The sequence below is a fragment of the Bufo bufo genome, chromosome 8 (genome assembly GCF_905171765.1).
Source record: "Bufo bufo chromosome 8, aBufBuf1.1, whole genome shotgun sequence".
Classification (NCBI taxonomy): Eukaryota; Metazoa; Chordata; class Amphibia; order Anura; family Bufonidae; genus Bufo; species Bufo bufo.
In genome coordinates, this window is record NC_053396.1 from 139,938,149 (window position 1) to 139,957,341 (window position 19,193).

General features: G+C 44.6%; 1 protein-coding gene across 1 annotated transcript; it reads left to right on the forward strand.

Annotated features, from left to right (window-relative positions):
- The first annotated feature begins 2,166 nt into the window (after window positions 1–2,166).
- IDS (iduronate 2-sulfatase) lies at window positions 2,167–17,059 on the forward strand. Its single transcript, XM_040405832.1, has 9 exons — window positions 2,167–2,288; window positions 6,266–6,411; window positions 8,089–8,266; window positions 10,368–10,456; window positions 11,010–11,210; window positions 11,443–11,613; window positions 15,352–15,478; window positions 15,563–15,733; window positions 16,471–17,059. The coding sequence occupies exons 1-9, from the start codon at window positions 2,183–2,185 to the stop codon at window positions 16,929–16,931; spliced, it is 1,650 nt and encodes a 549-aa protein (XP_040261766.1). The 5' UTR covers window positions 2,167–2,182; the 3' UTR covers window positions 16,932–17,059.
- Window positions 17,060–19,193: the final 2,134 nt, after the last annotated feature.

Here is a 19,193-nt window from a genome sequence, read left to right on the forward strand (position 1 = left end):
ATGCTTAATTGGTAGTAGGCTTTCGAGCCTATACAGCTTGGAGTAAGACAACATGCATAAAGAGGATGATGTGGTCAAAATACTCATTTGCCTAATAATTCTGCACGCAGTGTAATTTAAAGGGACATTTCACATTGGAGAGCTGAAAAACTTCCCACAAACTCAGGCCAGGCAGGCGTTTTGCTCAGGAGGAATACTCAGGCACGTGCTACAGGACCAGTTATGGGAGGGGGAATACTGTACAGCTTTGTAAGATTGTAAGCTGTCGTGCTGCACCGCAGGCTAGCCCGTAACACACACCCATACAGTGGTTCTTGTTTTTTTATGGTAATAACAGGTAAGGTGTGGCAGTTTAGTTGTGCCCACCAGTAGGTAATTTACCACGCTTTCCTCCTTCATCCATCGGAGGGCGCTGCGTTGTGCAGCACAAGGGTCTCAGCCTTCGGGCTAGGTGTATGTAAATTTATTGTATGTTCCCCGCATTTGTGGTTGTGTTCGTTACCATGTTTTTAAAATTCTGTTTTGACAAAAGCTGGTGGTGGAGTTGTTTTCCCGGTTCATGACTTCGCTGTATCCTGGGGAGCCCACCCCGGTACACGGCTTACAACATTGGCAGACTACCCCCATAACAGAGTCAATTTTTCCATAGCAGTGGCAGAGTACCCCATTGACAGGCAGACTGCCCCAATAATGGAGACAGAGTACCTCCAATAACAGGCAGAGTGCCTTCATGATATAGGTAGAGTGCCCCCATAAGGTAGGCAGTTTCCCTATAGCAGAGGCAGAATAACCCCATAACAGAGACACTTTCCCCATAGCATGGGCAGAGTACCCCCATAACAGGCAGAGCACCTCCATAACATTGGTATGTTACTGAACCAGCTATATCTGGATTTTTTTCTCTGCCACATTTGTATGACCTTGCCATTCAGTGATATCGGAGGAATGCTACTATCCTTTTTGTCAGGGACTGAAGTTTTAAACCTGTGGCCGACCGGCGACGAAACAGAGACATGTAGGACATGCAGCTGAATAAAGTGTGCCTCCGACTATATAGCACAGGAATAATCGTTTATGTAAATCACCAGCATTGCAGTTTCTGACTGTAAGGCCTCTTTCACACCAGCGAGTTTTCCGTATGGATGTGATATGGATGCATCCGCACTGAATCCTGACCCATTCATTTCACTGGGTCTGTGTACATGAGCGTCATCTATCGCTGATCATCTCTGCGTTCAGGAGAAACTGCAGCCTGTTCTATATTGTGCGTTTTTCAGCCCTGGCCCCATAGAAATTAATGGGTCTTCCGTGAAAAAACGGAAGGCTTCCGGGTGCAATGCATTTTTCGCTGATTGCTAAGAGATGTTGAGTGTTAGGCCTCTTTCTCACGATCGTATGGCTTTTTAAGTGTTTTGCGGTCCGTTTTTCACGGATCCGTTGTTCCGTTTTTTGTTTCCATTATGTTTCTGTTCCGTTTTTCCGTTATGTTTTTCCGTATGGCATATACAGTATACAGTAATTACATTTTCAATAGATGGTTTCGAAAAAACGTAACGGATACGGAAGACATACGGATGCATTTCCGTATATGTTCCTTTTTTTTTTTTTTTGCGGAACCATTGACTTGAATGGAGCCACGGAACGTGATTTGCGGGCAATAATAGGACATGTTCTATCTTTCAAGGAACGGAAATACGGAAACGGAATGCATACGGAGTACAATCCGTTTTTTTTGCGGAACCATTGAAATGAATGGTACCGTAAAGAGGGAAAAAAACAACTGGTTGTTTGAAAAAGTCCTTATTCTTCAGTTTTTCTTCACACACGTGAAAAACGCTCAAAAACTGAAACACTGAAAGAAATCAAACAAAACTTAGGAGCGAAACCATCAGTTATCCCCTGAACAGATCCGGACTCGTTCCCTGTCAGTATGAAATACGACAATATTTACATGTAGATAAAAGCAATATTTGTAAATAGAGTCTGGTGTATTTCAGTCGGCTTCTGTGGGTGACGCTGTCCTTCTCAGCGAGGTCTCCAGGCGTCCTGTATTCAGAGCTGAACTGCAGGGATGCCCAGCCAATCCTCCCGTCCTACACAATGTCCAATCCCCCCCAGCAGCACCTCCCCAATCACACCGCGCCTCTCAGCACACATCTAGGAAGTAGCAACAGAAAGCAGCATGAACTCTCCACATCACCAGGTCCCTGCTCTCCTGTGCCTTCTCCTTGTATCTTCTCAGGTCACTGGTGGACTGGCTACCAGAAGACAACAGAAGCCTGGCACAGGTATGTGATATTACACGGGTATTAGCTAGTGTGGACCGTTCTGACACAGAACGAGACATTAATACTGCTGCTGTCAGCAGTCCTGGGATTATTTCAGTGACATCTGAAACAATTTGCCTAAAAATGTCCTAAAAGTTGTGTCGTTAGACAGTTTTATGGGCTCATGGTAAAGCTGTATGCACTCACCCTGTATAGCGGTACAGTCATTGTATAGATGTGCAGCATTGAAACACCTCCTAGATCTTCCGTCACAGCAGCGGCTGCCAATCACAGCTAAACCGTGACATGTGACAATATCTACATACTTAGGCTTAGGTGACCATGTTTTTGTCTGCATCCGATCCGCATGCCGACCCATATGTCCGTTCCATGGTATCCTCAAAAAAGTAGAACATGTCCTATTTAGGATAGGACTGTTCTATAGAGGCTAGGATGTTCTGCAAAATGTAGAAGGTATATATGGCCGTTGTCCGTGTTTTGCGGACCTCAATGCAGGCTACGGTCGTGTTCATGAGCCGTTATTCTATGTTTACATACAACTGATACAATATGCAAAACCGTTGTGTAACATGCAGACTCGCATTACAATGAGTGAAAACTGTTGCAAATCTGGAAGAAATCTACAGCATGCCCTTTAAGGGGTTGTCCAGGATAAAAATAAAATAAAGCAGGGAATGTTATAAAACTAACCATTAATCTCCTGGTTAAGCATCTGTCGCTCCAGCGGTTCCCTCTAGTCTTTGTTTGCTTTGCTACAGCTGTACATGTACATGACCACTAATACCTGCATGTACATGACCCCTAATACCTGCACGTACATGACCACTAATACCTGCACGTATGACAGGAGACCTGTGGGGCCAATGACGTGCTGTACATCCACGTCACTACTGCAGTCAATCATCTCTACAGCAAAGTAAACAAAGACTACTGGGGACCACCACAGCAACAGTGCTTGGGGGGGGGGGGGGGGTGGCATTCAGCAGGTGAGTACTGGTTATTTTTTGTCTTTTATAACATTCCCTGATTTTCCCATCTTAACAGCGTACAGTATATGTGAATAGTCTATCTATGTAATTTGCTTTTAGGTTACTAATATCAGATTGGCAGGGGTCCGATTCCCAACACCAGCCCCGATCAGCTGTTTGAAGAGAAAGCAGCGCTCGTACGAGCGCTGCCTTCTCCTCACTGTTTACCTAATTACAACCAAAACATCCAATTCATTTCAATACACTTTATACATGGTGGCCTGGAACCTGTCATCATCTTTATGCTGACCTCACTGTTGGCAGCATAAAATAGTGACAGAAATGCTCATTTCAGCGCTGTGTCACTCATGAGCTAAGAGTAAGCGGTTGCTGAGAACCAGCATCATAATCATTGCAGCCCAGGCCTTGAAAAGAGTCAAATCTACCTGAGAAGAGTCCTGGTTATTCATGAGCTCCTCCTCTCCTCGCCCACCTGCTGATGACTGACAGTTCTCTCCTAGAGACAAAGGGAGAACACTAGGTAGAAGGTAGGTAGAAGGTGGGCAGGGAGAGCAGGACTTCATGAATAACCAGGACTTTTCTCAGGCCTAGTCTGCAATGATTGTGATGTTGGTTCTCGGCAACCACTTACTTTTTACTTATATAAATGACAGACCGCTGAAATCAACTCACCTGTCTCTACTTTGTTCTGCCGTTAGTAAGGGCAGCATAAAGTTGATGACAGGTTCCCTTTAATCTTATCCTGTATTTAATGTTTTCTTAAAATAATATAATAATTGACTAAAGAAACCATATTTCAAAATAACAACATTTTATTTATGTGGAATTTTATATGGCCGCGATGTTTCCTGGTACATGCTCGAACTGCCACATTATTTTTATGGGGACTGATATGGGACCTCTGTGCTTGTGATCTGTGGAGGTCTCAGTAGTCTGACCTCCACCTATCATATACCTATCCCCTACCGCTAGCAGATACATTTGTATTTTGGGAAAATATGTAACAAGAATTGCATAGGGGACGATCGCTAGTGGAGGAGACCGCTGCATTTATGCCATCGCTCTTCTGCCGACAGGAGATCGTGTTTATGGAGCACAATCTGCTGCCAGCAAACAGTAAATATTTGCACCGCCCGATCATCGCAAGCGAGCATTATTATGAACACTCGTTAGCGATAATCTGTGCGATTCTCGGCCCGTGTATAGGGCCCTTTGGCCAGAAAAAAACGATGTGATGTTGAATACTTTTGTGTTAATAAATAGATACATATTATGGGAGTGATACTGCAAGATCTTAGAGAGCAAAGGCTTCTTCTTCAGGCCAACTTACTAATGGCCCATAAAGGTATCACTCCCATTATACATTTGTATTTATTCACCATAACATATTTTGGGGGGGGGGGGACTGAAATTTTTTGAAATCCTGGAAACCACTTGAATTCTGCACTGCTTCTTTGCTGCTTGTGCACGAGGTCTTGTGAAGCACCATTCACATTTATTAGGGTGCATTACACAAACCTGTTTTGTGGTCCGCAAACCATAGATACTGGCCGTGTGCATGCCTCATCATGGTGCAGACCCATTGACTTCAATGGGTCCGTGGTCCACATGTTGTGGCGGAGTACAGGACATGTCCTGTGTTTTGTGGAATGGCTTCACGGATGCGGAAGCACGAGGAAACCCTTTCTAAAAAGCACAGGCGGTGTATGGGTGGGCGTTATCTTGTTGGAACACTACGTTTCCGGAGTCAAAAAAGGCAGTGGTACTGGTTCCCCGATGTCCTGGTCAATGTTCCCTCTATGAATACCAGATGGAAACAGGCATGATAACTGATGGCGCTCCACACCGTGACACCCGGTGCTGGTCCTGTGTGTATCTTCAGGATAGGTCATCAAACAAAATGTACCAACTATTATTATTCAAACAATGCAATGCTTTCCCAAGATGGGCTATTCAAAGGCACGCTGTCTGCGGATAACCACCCCCAAGATCATATGGTTAGATTTTCAGAACTCATCATGTATATGTAAGTGTTGGTATTGCAGCTCAGCCCCATTCACTTGAATGGGACTGAGTTGTGCCTAGGCCATGTGACATCACAGAGCGCTGCGGCCTCTTTGTACAGCTGAGGCGTAGGACCCCGCCGATCTTATATTGATGACCTATCCTGAGGATAGATCATCAATATATAAATCCCTGAGAACCCCTTTAATTTGACAAACGTTGCATTCCTTCGTCTATCAGGCTTAGTAAACACTTCACTGACATCAAATCATCAGTCCTTTAAGACCAAAAAAACAAAAAAAAAACAATAACGGTGATGCCCGAATTTTTTTTTGTACAACATCTCAATGTAAAGCAGGCATCCTAAAACTGTGGCCCTCCAGCTGTTGTAAAACTACAACTCCCACAATGCCCTGCTGTAGGCTGATACCTTTAGGTTGTTTGGGCATGCTGGGAGTTGTAGTTTTGCAACAGCTGGAGGGCCGCAGTTTGAGGATGCCTGATGTACTGCCATATACACTGCCATATACAGGCTGGATATGTTACACTATCTGACAAAGGGTGGCCAGACACATTAGATACTTGTTGTCCGGACTAGATGATTTCGATAGAACTGGCCGACCATCTAATGTGTCCTAACCCTCCCCCCAACGATGCTGCGGGTAAGAAGGGTCAGGCATGTTGGATTCAAACATTTCTGATCCTTTTGTTCTCAAGGGAAATAAACTACTCCCAGCATGTTATCCCAGTCTCCCTTTTTGAGAGCGCATGCACAGTTGGCTAAGGAGCATGCATGTCTATGGGGAGTGAGGGGAATAGGTCGAAGACAGCTGTGTACGGTCTATGGCCAGCACAATGTGCTATCAGATTTTCGGCCACTATATCGTGTAGTCTGCTCCAGACAGGGCGGTGCTCAGTTGTACTGTCTCTCTTTTTGTAGCCATTTGCTATGAGTGATGATTAATTGTCTGAGTTCCATTTTAGGTGATGTGAATGGTATGAATGTCCTCCTCATAATTGTCGATGACCTTCGGACAAGCCTTGGCTGTTATGGTGACAATATTATAAAGTCTCCGAACATTGATCAGCTGGCATCTAAAAGTGTTGTGTTTACAAATGCATATGCCCAGGTAAGTGGTCAATTTTCTGCAACCTCTTGTGTCAATCAGAGCTGCTTGTATATAGACTACGGCAGAGATGTGCAGGTATATGGCAGGTGACCGCGGCAGACCATCACTGTCCATCCCCTCGCAGCTCAAACATCACAGACCCAAGTCTGCTTGAAGCCCTGCTGGAAAAACTTCTGCCTACAGGGTAAGGTCCAGGAGAATGAGAAGAGCAGTGGCCTCCGGGGCACGGTCATTGGTGATGTCATGTCGACAGGGCCGACCCTAACAAGCCTTGCCACACCTCATATGTGATGTCATCAGGACAGGGAACCAACATAGTAGAAAATGTCACATGACCCAATGGAGTGCAGGAAAATGGGGGGCATGACAGATAATCACTATTAGTAAGTGAAAATGTGTTGTTTCCTGTCAATTGATGCTAAAAATATCAAAACTAGAATATCCATTAAAGGGGTTGTCCTGCAAAAACTATTATCTTTCCAAAGATAGGTGATAAATAGAGATGAGTGAAGTTTTGTCAAATTGGATTCGGCTGCTTCGCCAAATTTTACAAAAAAATCTGCTTTGTGACGAACTACTTCGTCACAAAGCGCATTTTTTTTTGTAAGTAGTGGGTGCAATGACAGGGAGCGGCGATTGCACCACTCCCCGTAATTGTTCTCCTCAGATGCCGCATTCAAAACTGATCGTGGCATTTGATGGAATAATACAGTGTAAAATTTTAAAAAATAAATAAATAATACTTACCTGATCCATTTGCTCGCGTTAGGACGGCCGCCACCATCTTGCTTGAAGGTTTGGCGTGATGAAATCTCATACTGCCCGAGATGACGTCCTCCTTCTGGCCGGCGTGTTGACGTCATACGTCAACGCGCACGGGATTTCAGCCGAGATCTTTAAGCAAGATGGTGGCGGCCGGTCCATCACGATCAAATGGATCAAATAAGTAATATTTTTTTGTTTTTTGCACTATTTCAGGTTAAATCGATTCGCTACTGCAAAGCAGGAGGAAATTCGGCTTTGTGGTAAATCGAATTTACCCTGAAATACAGATTGAAATCCACTTTGTGGGTTTAGATTCGCTCATCACTAATGATAAAATAACCCCCTGCAACCTGGAGAACAAAGGATCCTTGAGTCCCCTCTGTTGTGGAGTGGTAGTGCGCATGTTGTGGACTCAGGGATGCTTCATCAGGGATAGCGGGGATGTGTGACCACTGGGACCCCTGATATCTAGGGAATGATAAAGAAGAAGATAAATTATTTTTGTGGGAATTAAACAGGAACCATTCAAACCATTGAATTATGACTGTGCATGTTTGGCCAGGTTTTTAAGTATGTCAACAGATCATAGTGATGCGCAGGAGATAATTAACAAGGTCATCACGGGCCACGGGCTACTTTTGCTATGTATGTATTTCTCAAGCTGCTTTTAAAACTGTATTGAAATACTGTACAGTACATTGCAAAAATGTCTTATATTGCATAGACTGTTATTGTAGACAAACCTGTATGGTTGGAATGCCCCTTTAAGTTCTAGTAGAACAGTAGTGGCCGCCAGCTCATTACAGTCTGACTAGCACAACATACAGTATAACGAGTTTGTGATAATATGATTTTACTGTAGCGGTATGGAGCATGCAGTCTGTATAGTTTTTGTCTTGTTTTCTACTACAGCAAGCAGTGTGTGCCCCCAGCAGAGTGTCCTTCTTAACAGGACGAAGACCTGATACCACCAGACTGTTTGACTTTAACTCGTACTGGAGGGAGCATGCCGGGAACTACTCCACCCTACCACAGTATTTTAAAGAACATGGTTATGTGACTATGTCTGTCGGGAAGGTTTTCCACCCAGGTAAAAAAAAAAAGACTAATATGTAAATAATGCAATGCTTCCCCAAGATGGGCTATTCAAAGGCACGCTTTCTGCGAATGGCTTCCAGTAGTTGTCTTGTCTCGTTGCTACTTTTAAAACCACCATACACACTAAATTAATGATGGCCAAGCCTGCTGTTTTCAGAGGGACCAGCCACTAGTCTGTGACTCTTCCCTGACACATGCCGTCAGACGAGAGAAGGATTGGATGCGTTGAATTTCGACTCCCAATCCTTTTGTTCTCCTGGAAGATAAGAAGTTGTCTGGCAGCAGCTGTCTCCTATCTCCCCATTGAAAACACACAGCATCGGACTGGCCCACCATAGTACCAGAGGATCCTCTGGTAGGCCCAGGCTCTGATACCATAGTGGGCCCCAATGGTCCAGGAGAGAAAAAAAACATTTGGAGCTGCCTTTAGAGCCAATAACTTGTCACTAGGGTCTGTTTCTTTGTATCAAAATCTGTTGGTGAACCCAAGGAACCCCAGTCCAACCATGGCAGTCTCATACTGGCCCACCAGAGTACCAAAGTATCCTCTGGGTGGGCCAGCCTCTGATACCATAGAGGTCCCCATAGAAAAAAAATATTTGAAGCTGCCTTTGGAGACAATAAATTACCACTTGAGTCTATTTCTTTGAATCAAAACCAATTAGATTTCATTGATGACATGAGCCCACTGGTGGGCCCAAGGAACCCCAGTCCGACCCTGAAAACACATGCACACTCATCCGAACCAATATGGAGGAATCAGGAGAGCGTGCAGTAAACAGCTACTGTATTGAAGTTCTATTTGGAACTTTGAAGTTTTCAGTTGTGTTTGGTGACTTATAGTGGTCTCTTGTTATGATTAGTCTTGAGCGAAACGAAGCATTTAAAGTTAAATTTGGAAAGCTTGGATTCGCAACGAATTTGAATTTCTTGGTGCTTCATGGTAACAAATCAGTTTTTCCTAAAATGGCGGCTGCACATGTTACAGAGTGAAAGTAAGCTCAGGAACGCAAGATCACCCATAATGCCGTGCAGCCAGCCAATCCACAGATAGCCATCCCCTTATAAAAGCCTCATCCTGCGCAGTCTCCACCATTTCATTGTGAGCTAAGCATAGGGAGAGACTTGGCAAGTGCTCATGCGCTAGGGACAGTGTTGCTGAAATGATTAATAGAAGAATATTGGAGAGGGAGAGTGCAGGGAGAGTGCAGGGAGAGTGCAGGGAGAGTGCAGGGAGAGTGCAGGGAGACTGCAGGGAGACTGCAGGGAGAGTGCAGGGAGACATATGATGCATCAGTTTTATTTATTTATTCCTACATTTACTTATTCCTACATCAGCCGTAAACTAAGATATGTAATTCAATACCAATAAGATGGAAGCCTTTATTATTCTGGTGCCAATGTGCCAACCAATACCATCCAGTCTGCACTCCTTAGGGGGGCCAGGTCTTAATGATGACCATCCTCATCTTCTGCTGGCTTTACTTCTTCTAAATCATCCTTCAAAGTATCCATGTCCTAGAAAAGTCAGCAAGATGAAGAGAGAGGAGGAGCTGGATGTTCCTGATGATATATTCTCATCGATATTAGATTATGTGGAAAAGGAGGAAAAGCAGATGGCAGAAGAAGGGCTCCCACCTGTAGGGCAGGAGAGCGCTGGGGTTGGAGAAGTGGGTATGCCAGAGCTGATTAATATTCTGTGTTTACTGTGAAATAACCTGCAGGAGATTGCAGGCAAGAACAGCAATAATATGTATATTGTCCCCCCACCTAACCAGCCAAACACCATACCAGCAACAGCCCCTGTTTAAAGGTGCCGCGCAGCCATTAGCAATGAAGAAGAAAATTACAGTGCAGTTTATTAAATGAAAGGCAGCTGCTGGCTAATTGGCCGCGCAGTTCTTCACCACAGCATGGCTGCAACCTGCCCACAGCAAAGCCACTCCATGTGGCTGTACCCTAAGGCAGAATGGCCTGGGTATGACGAATTAATTCGGAACAAATGCAAATTTTTCAAAACTTTGCTCATCTCTAGTTATGATCATGTAATACTGTTATGTGATACTATTGTTTTGTCTAATTATATTTATTAGGCATTTCATCTAATCGGAGTGATGACTATCCATACAGTTGGTCTGTTAGGCCTTACCACCCATCTTCAGAGAAGTATGAGAATGAAAAGGTATGCATGTTTATCGTATGTTTAGGGCACACTCTTTGGACCCACAAGTCCATGTTCCTGACAATGTGACTCCCACTCCCCTGATGTCACACTTGCTGAGTCACGAGTTGTTTTTGATCCTTAAAAGGGTCTTTCAAGACTTTTATACTAATGACCTATCCTCTGGATAGGTCATCACTATCTGATCAGTAGGCGTCCAACATCCGAGACCTGCAAATCAGCTATTTGAGAAGGCACCAGTGCTCGCAGTAGCACTTCCGCTTTCCCTGAGCTCACCAAGCGCAGCGCTGAATATTTTACAGTGGGTGTTCTTGCTACAATTCCTGCCAGCCCTAGGCTGTAGAGCACAATATAGAACAACTGATCCCTGTATTGTGTGTTTACTTAATTGAAACTCACCCTGGAATGAATAGATATTGGTAGACACTCAATGTAACCCAAGGTATACCAGAGATCCAGAGCAGGAGCTCCCACAGCACCACCCTGCAGGGAGCTTGTGGAGTCTAGAACTTACATGGAGGTTGTAACTATGTGATTTGTATGCTCTTTTCAGACCTGCAAAGGTAAAGATGGACAGCTTCATGCCAACTTGGTTTGTCCAGTGGATGTTTCGGAAGTTCCAGAGGGAACATTACCAGATATACAAAGCACAGAAGAAGCCATAAGGCTCTTAAAAACTGTCAATCAGCAGAATTCTTCTTTTTTCCTGGCAGTTGGGTATCATAAGCCTCATATTCCATTCAGATTTCCAAAGGTAACGGTGATTCTCACCTTTTGACTCATTTATTACACATTTTAGGAAGTATAACATTTTTACACATTGTTTATATAGCTATAACTGTTTTACTTGTGCACAGGCATGAACTTTAGGTTGTATAAGTATGGGATGCACCATTGTTGTTCTAGGACTTGCCATGTCTTAGGTCAGGTCAGCTGTAAGTATACTTCTTGGCGTGTAACATTTCTGTTTGCATATCTTATTTTAGGAGTTCCTTAAGCTTTACCCCATTGAAAACATTTCCTTGGCACCTGACCCTGACATCCCTAAGAATCTTCCTTCTGTTGCTTATAACCCTTGGACAGACATTCGTAAGCGACAGGACGTTCAGGCATTGAACATCAGCTTTCCATATGGCCCCGTTCCTCTACACTTCCAGGTAGACCTTATGCAAATATTGCACTGCAGAAAACTGGATTGAAGAAGGCAATGTAAATTAACGGCTGCATTAACCATCAAAGGGGTATTTCCATATTGGATTTCATGCTTAGCAAGTGGTTTTCTGAAGTATGGATATAGAAAACAAGCCTTAGGCATCATGCACATGACAATATTTTTGGTCTGCGCCCAATACGCATTTTCTTGCAGATCACACACGGATTCATTCACTTCTAAGAGTCTGCAACAAAAAATATGGACATCACATGGATGTCATCCACGTGCTATCCGCATTCTTGTGGCCATTCCGTAAATTGTAGAACATGTCCTATTCTTGTCCATTTTGCAGACAATAATAGGCATATCCACAAAGAAGTTGTGGCATGCATACAGCCGGTATCTGTATTTCATTGATCTACATACAGTTGTATGCATGCGGCCTAATGGGCTACCTCCCTCAAAAGGGCGACCCAACACTGCAGACCTGACCATCCCTTTCTTATGCTGGTCTTTGTATTATTTTACAAGAAAAGAGGAATAAACTTAAAGGGGTTATCCGAGTTAAATAAATGTATTCTAATTGCTCTTATTGTAGTCCAGTGAAATTTTCTTCAAATCACTTTCATAACCTATCTTTCACTATTTGGCCAGTTCAATTCAGGATCATGTGACCCCCGACGTCAGCCAGCCGGCTCTGGTGATGACGTTTCGTTTACAGCCGTCTCCCTGCTTGAGGGAGTGTCCAGGCTCTGTAAACGAAACGTCAGAGCCTCTGGTGCCCTCCCCCCTCCAGCTCTTCTCACTGCCTCGGTGATGGTATTTGATCGCTCATGCGCAGTACATACCAGAGCCGAGGCGATATCTTCTCCGGCAGCATGGTATGTTTCTCCCTCCTGCACACACTGTGGCTAGAGGTGCCAGTTTGTAAACGTTCCCCTCTGCATCTGGGGATCGTTAGTTCAGCCCTGTCCTCCCCCCCCTCCCCCCCCACTAGTACACATTACACATTGAACACCCCCTGGGAAAAATAAATAAATAATTGGCCATCATTTTATTTGATTCAGCTATATAAAATCCATATCTGCCACCAATATATGGATTTATCTAAGCAATATCAATATTGAATATATATTTGAATAATATAGATATTGTTTAGATACAGATAATGCTAATGGTATTTTCACACTAGCGGCAGGACGTATCCGACAGGCTGTTCAACCTGTCGGATCCGCCCTGCCGCTATTTGGCCGTGCCGCTGGACTGCTGCTCCGTCCCCATTGACTATAATGGGGACGGGGGCGGAGCTCCGGCGCAGCATGGCGAGAGGTCGCAGGACTAAGTCTACTTTCACACTTGCAGCATAGTGATCCGGCGAGCAGTTCAGACAACAGAACTGCCTGCCGGATCCGGCATTGCAAACCGGATCCGTCCTTCCGGTCTGCGCATGCACAAACTGGGAAAACTGTGAAAAAGACTGACAGAGGGATCCGTCCATCCGTATGACAAGCGGATAGACGGATCCGTTATTGCAATGCATTTCTAGACGGATCCGCACCTGGATCCGTCTACAAATGCTGTCAGTTGTCACACTGAGGCTACTTTCACACTACCGTTCAGAGCGGATCTGTCTGGTGTCTGCACAGACGGATCCGCTCCTATAATGCAAACGTTGGGATCCGTTCAGAACGGATCCGTCTGCATTATAACTTAGAAAAAATTCTAAGTGTGAAAGTTAGTCAGACGGATCCGTCCAGACTTTACATTGAAAGTCAACGGGGAACGGATCCGTTTGCAATTGCACCATATTGTGTCAACTTCAAACGGATCCGTCCCTATTGACTTACATTGTACGTCTGGACGGATCCGTTTGCCTCCGCACGGCCAGGCGGACACCCGAACGCTGCAAGCTGCGTTTGGATGTCCGCCTGCTGAGCGGAACGGAGGCCAAACGGTGCCAAACTGATGCATTCTGAGCGGATCCGCATCCACTCAGAATGCATTGGGGCTCTACGAATCCGTTCGGGGCCGCTTGTGAGAGCCTTCAAACGGAACTCACAAGCGGAACCCCGAACGCAAGTGTGAAAGTAGCCTGATCGGCGGATCCAGCAGGCACGCAGCTCCGACGACGGAGCTGCCTTGCGGATCCGGCATTGCAAAACAACTGAAGGACGAATCCGTCCTTCCGGTCTGCGCATGCACAAATCGGGAATACTGTAAAAAAGACTGACAGAGGGATCTGTCCATCCGCATGACAAGCGGATAGACGGATCCATTATTGCAATGCATTTCTAGACGGATCCGCACCTGGATCCGTCTACAAATGCTGTCAGTTGTCACACTTATCGGCGGATCCAGCAGGCACGCAGCTCCGACGATGGAACTGCCTGCCGGATCACACTAACACTAGTGTGAAAGTACCGTAAAAAGTCGAAAATGCAGTACTTTTAGTCAAGCGGCCGCTCGCTGTGCACTGCCGTGCTGCGCCGTAGCTCCACCACCGTCCCCTTTATAGTCAATAGGGACAGAGTGGCAGTCCAGCGGCACGGCCAAATAGCGGCAGGGCGGATCCGACAGGGTGAACAGCCTGTTGGATCGATCCTGCCTCTAGTGTGAAAGTACCCTTAGGCTCCATTCACACATCCGCAAATGGGTCCGCATTCGTTCCGCAATTTAGCGGAACGGGTGCGGACCCATTCATTCTCTATGGGGACGGAATGGATGCGGACAGCACACAGTGTGCTGTCCGCATCCGCATTTGCGGAGCGCGGCCTCGATCTTCCGGTCCGCAGCTCCGCAAAAGATAGAACATGTCCTATTCTTGTCCGCAGCTTGTGGACAAGAATAGGCATTTTTATAGGGGTGCCGGGCGGGTGTGTTGCGGATCCGCAATTTGCGGGTCCGCAACACACCACGGAGATGTGTGAATGGAGCCTTAGTGTGATCCGGCAGGCAGTTCCGTAGTCTGAGCTGCCTGCCGGATCTGCCAATCGGTTTGTCAACTGACAACATTTGTAGACGAATCTGTGTGCGGATTCGGCTAGAAATGCACTGCAATGTGACAGGAAGATCTTCTGCCCTGTGTGTGTATTTTATTTTATTTTTTTGCAAAGTGCAGAGCAGGGGGCGGGGAAGGTCAGGTTGTTCACGCCCAGAAATATTCATGAGGCAGAGCTCAGGCTTTGTTGTTACACGCCCCCTCAGCATGTACTTCAGCATGTAAACAAAGCAATGACAGGACCATGAAAAGGTGCAAATATGGGTTTTAACTTGATGAAATCAAGCTTAACCAAATTATATGTATATCCTGATGGATTTTAAGTGTTTTTTTTTTTTTTGTTTTGTTTTTTATTAACTCGGATAACCCCTTTAAGTTTTAATAACACCGGAGCAATTTGTCCCAATATTTGTGTCTGTTAGACCCGTAGGATGGTCCTTTGAGTCCCTATTTTGTGATGCAGTGTTTCAGAGTAACACATGGCTGTAACCAGGAAGCCTTTCAGGATTTCATGCTGCATGTAGCTCATGTTAATTATATATGACCTTTGAGTAGCTTGACTCAAAGGTCATATATAAGGTCAGTACTAAATCTCAAGCAAACATATACAGTAGATGCAACTTACAAAAGTGGTCATCTTAATGTATATGAATGAACTTCTATTGTACGTTCTGCAGTCATCCCCAGCTCAGACGGATATGAGAACAAGTTTGTCATTTTTAATACATTTTTACTTTATTTCAGCGTTTAATTCGTCAGAGTTATTATGCCTCCGTTTCTTACTTGGACAGTCAAGTTGGCCAGTTGTTAAGTGCAGTGGAGAATCTAGGACTGGCAGATGACACCGTTATAGCTTTTGCCTCTGATCATGGTAATGACAGTGGGGAGATATGAGGTCACTATCAGCTTTTAAATCCTTGCACCTTATTGTAAGTATTTGTCTGTGTTTTTCCAGGGTGGTCTTTAGGAGAGCATGGTGAATGGGCCAAGTACAGCAATTTCGATGTGGCTACTCGTGTGCCATTGATGTTTTATGTACCAGGGATGACGACCACAAAACGGACTCAGCAAAGCATCTTTACCTATCTAGATCCCTTTAATATTGAACCCATGAGGAAACCTCCAGGTATAGACTGTGAGGAATGTATCTTATTCTTTTTTGTTAAAACTTTTTACCTTTTTTCCACCACCCTCGCATCTTTTACACAGAGTGGACGGGAAAAAGGAAGAGTTTGGACCATAGGCAGGAACTTCAGACCTGACACATTTACCAATATGTGTGCCAAAAATCCTGAAATCTACACCAGATACTTACATAGATTTTATTTTCTGGCACGAGCACCTCCCAAGGATGTGCCAAAATTATCAAGAGGCTGGCACCCACCCCAATGTCTGTCCTTATAAAGACTGGCACGAGGAATGTCAGTCTTAATATAGTCGCCTGTGATTTTAGCTGTATTTTATTTTAGGATATGTTTTTCTTTTTTGGACCTACTACCCTCTGAAAAAGGGGTTCAGGACTGGCTTCTTCTTGGGATGGGTGGAGGTCCCAAGTAGGAGATCTGACTTTTATGGAATATCTGAGGGTTGCACCAGGTGACAACTTGAGGCATTGCAAGGTTGTATACAGGGTTCATGTGAGAGCTGTGTACTGTGACAGAGGCGATTTGGACCCAGTTAGACGGAAGTATTGAATATTCCATGCCTCTATTTTACAGGATTTAATCCTGATCTTTACATAACTCTTACATCATGTCAATGAAGCCTAGTATCTCTTAAAAGTTTGTTATCAAAGCTGTGTTAATACTGTTAGGCCATTCTAAAAGATGTCTGCCTCACTGATGTCGTTCTTGGTCTTTTTAGGTAAAATCGAGGAAGAGCCTGTTGAATTAGTTTCTTTGTATTCAACCATTGCTGAACTTGCTCAACTTCCTTTCCTACCAGACTGTCCCGTCCCTTCATTTCATGTTGAGTTATGCACTGAGGGACGAAGTCTTCTTCCATACTTCGATACGGCTAGGAAGGAAAATACAGAAAGTGTAGCTTACAGCTCTTATCCTAGACCTTCTGATACTCCCCAGTGGAACTCAGACTTACCCGATCTGAAGGACATCAGAATTATGGGATATTCCATGAGAACAAGTACCTACAGATTTACCCTATGGGTTGGATACAACCCTGTGACTTTTGAAGCTAACATTACGGACATTCATGCACAAGAATTATATCTTGTCAAAACGGATCCCAATCAAGACAACAACTTGTTCAACAAGTCCTTACATTTTGATTTAGCTCAGAGGGTTTTTGGACACACATTGAAGTGATTGAAAAAAATCCATATTTTGTATAAATAATTCTAGAAAGTTATAACATGTAAATACTTTTTATATATCATTCTCCTAATTTATAGGTTATATTTTTCTATACTATTTAAAAATAAAAATACACAGAAACCCTGATTCTTCACAACCTTTTGTAAATGGTATGGCAGTAGTGCTTTCCCATATGAGTAAATATCAAAGTACATAGGCGTTAAAGGCTTCCTATAAAAAAAATTGACGTGTCATAGTGACTCATCAGAAGTTTTGATATAAAGGGGTCCTGGTGTCAAGACCCCCACCTGTCACTAAAACGAAGGGGCCAAATGCTTAGCTGAGCACTTTGTCTCTTTGTTTCTGATTGGCTGTTCTGAACTACCTTTGGAGAGTGGAGAAAGCAGCGCACGGATCCAGGAGGACGTCTATGAGTCTGTACACTGTCTCAAGGAGAACCTAGCAGAGCCAATTAAAAGCAAAGGGGCACAGGGCTCAGCTGAGTCTTTTCTCCCTTTTGTTTTTGAGATTGTGGAGGTCTTAACACCTAGACCTCCACCAACCAAAATTTTTGATATGTCACTATTTCATGGCAAAAGGTTTTATAATACTTTATAATTTGGCTAAATACATATATGTACAGTTCAGGAAGTAAGCTGGAGAAATATTATTGCTTAAAGGAGTTTTCTGAGTGTTTAATACAGATGGCCTGTCCTCAGAATAGGTCATCAGTATCAGACTGGTGGGGTCCGACTCGAGGCATCTTCACTGATCAGCTGTTTGAAGAGGCCACAGCCAGTGACGTCACGTTCATTAGTCGTATGGCTTGGGTACAGCTCAGTCTTATTCAAGTGAATGGGGCTGAGCTGCAAAACCAAGCACAGCCACTATCCAACGTATGGCGCTGTTCTGGGTGAGCTGCGAGAAGACCATGGCTCTTACTGGCGTGCCACAGCCTCCTCAAGTTGGGGAGGTGGACCTCCACTGATCTCATATTGATGACCTATCCTGAGGATAGGCTATCAATATGAAATTCTTGCAAAACCCCAGTAAGTGACAATACATTACGACTATGAGTGACTTCATGTTTGGAGCATGGTTTTCGCTCAAGAGAAGAGCTTACTGGGGTCAGACACTCCATCCAGCCAATCCTGCACCTTTGATATTGACTGAATATATGACTAAAGCTTATGAGACAAACCAAGATGTTCCAAGTCTCCCAGATCCAGCAGCACAGTCTTGAGTTTTGGAAGCTATCCTGGGAGTCCCCTACCTGTCCTGAGAGGCCAGTTTCTGCATAGTTTTCTGAGAAGCAGAATTAGAAGAGACTGCTATCAGTTTTTCAGTGGCAACTACCGCAGCAAAACTACAAATGAAAACTTAAAGGGGTTATCCAATTTCAAGAACACCCCCCCCCCCCCGCCCCCCCGCCCCACATGTGCCAGGTTCTCACCGGTAATATACTTATCCCGCTCCTGGTCCCTGCATCGCCGCTGATGCTTCTCCCTGCACACGGATGAGAACATCCGGTGTCGGGGGGGAACAGCCAAGGGCAGGTGGGGACGGGGAAGAGCCTCCCTAGCGTCACCCGTGATGCTAGGGAGGCTCATCCCCGTCCCCGCTTGCCATTGGGGACGCTAGGGAGGCTCATTCCCGTCCCCGCCTGCCATTGGCTACTCCCTCCCGGCACTGGATGTTTTCATCCGTGTACAGGGAGAAGCATCAGCAGCGATGCGGGGACCAGGAGCGGTGCCGGAAGTGGGGTAAGTATATTACCGGTGAGGGGTCCGGTATATGTGGGGGGGGGGGGGGGTTCTTGAAATTGGATAACCCCTTTTAATGAACTGTAACAATGTATCAAAAGATTACTTAATGTGAATATTTGTACCTATTAGCCATAAATTAACACTCTATAATAAACATCTAAGTGATCAATACTCATTAAATTCAACTTACTAAATGGATAGAAGATTTTAGTTTTACCCCAATAATAGTGGAATGCATATAGATTCAAACAGTTTTGCAAGAAGAGAACTTTAAAAAAGACCTGCTTTCTTCGCATATGTGTTTTAGTAAATACTTGTACTTGCATTACCCATGAAATCACACATTCAATGCATTTTTTTTATCATTCTCCGTTGTACAGTTCCTCTATTATTCCTAAGGCTACTTTCACACCTGTGTTAGGTGCGGATCCGTCTGGTATCTGCACAGACTGATCCGCAGCTATAATGCAAACGCTTGTATCCGTTCAGAACGGATCCGTTTGCATTA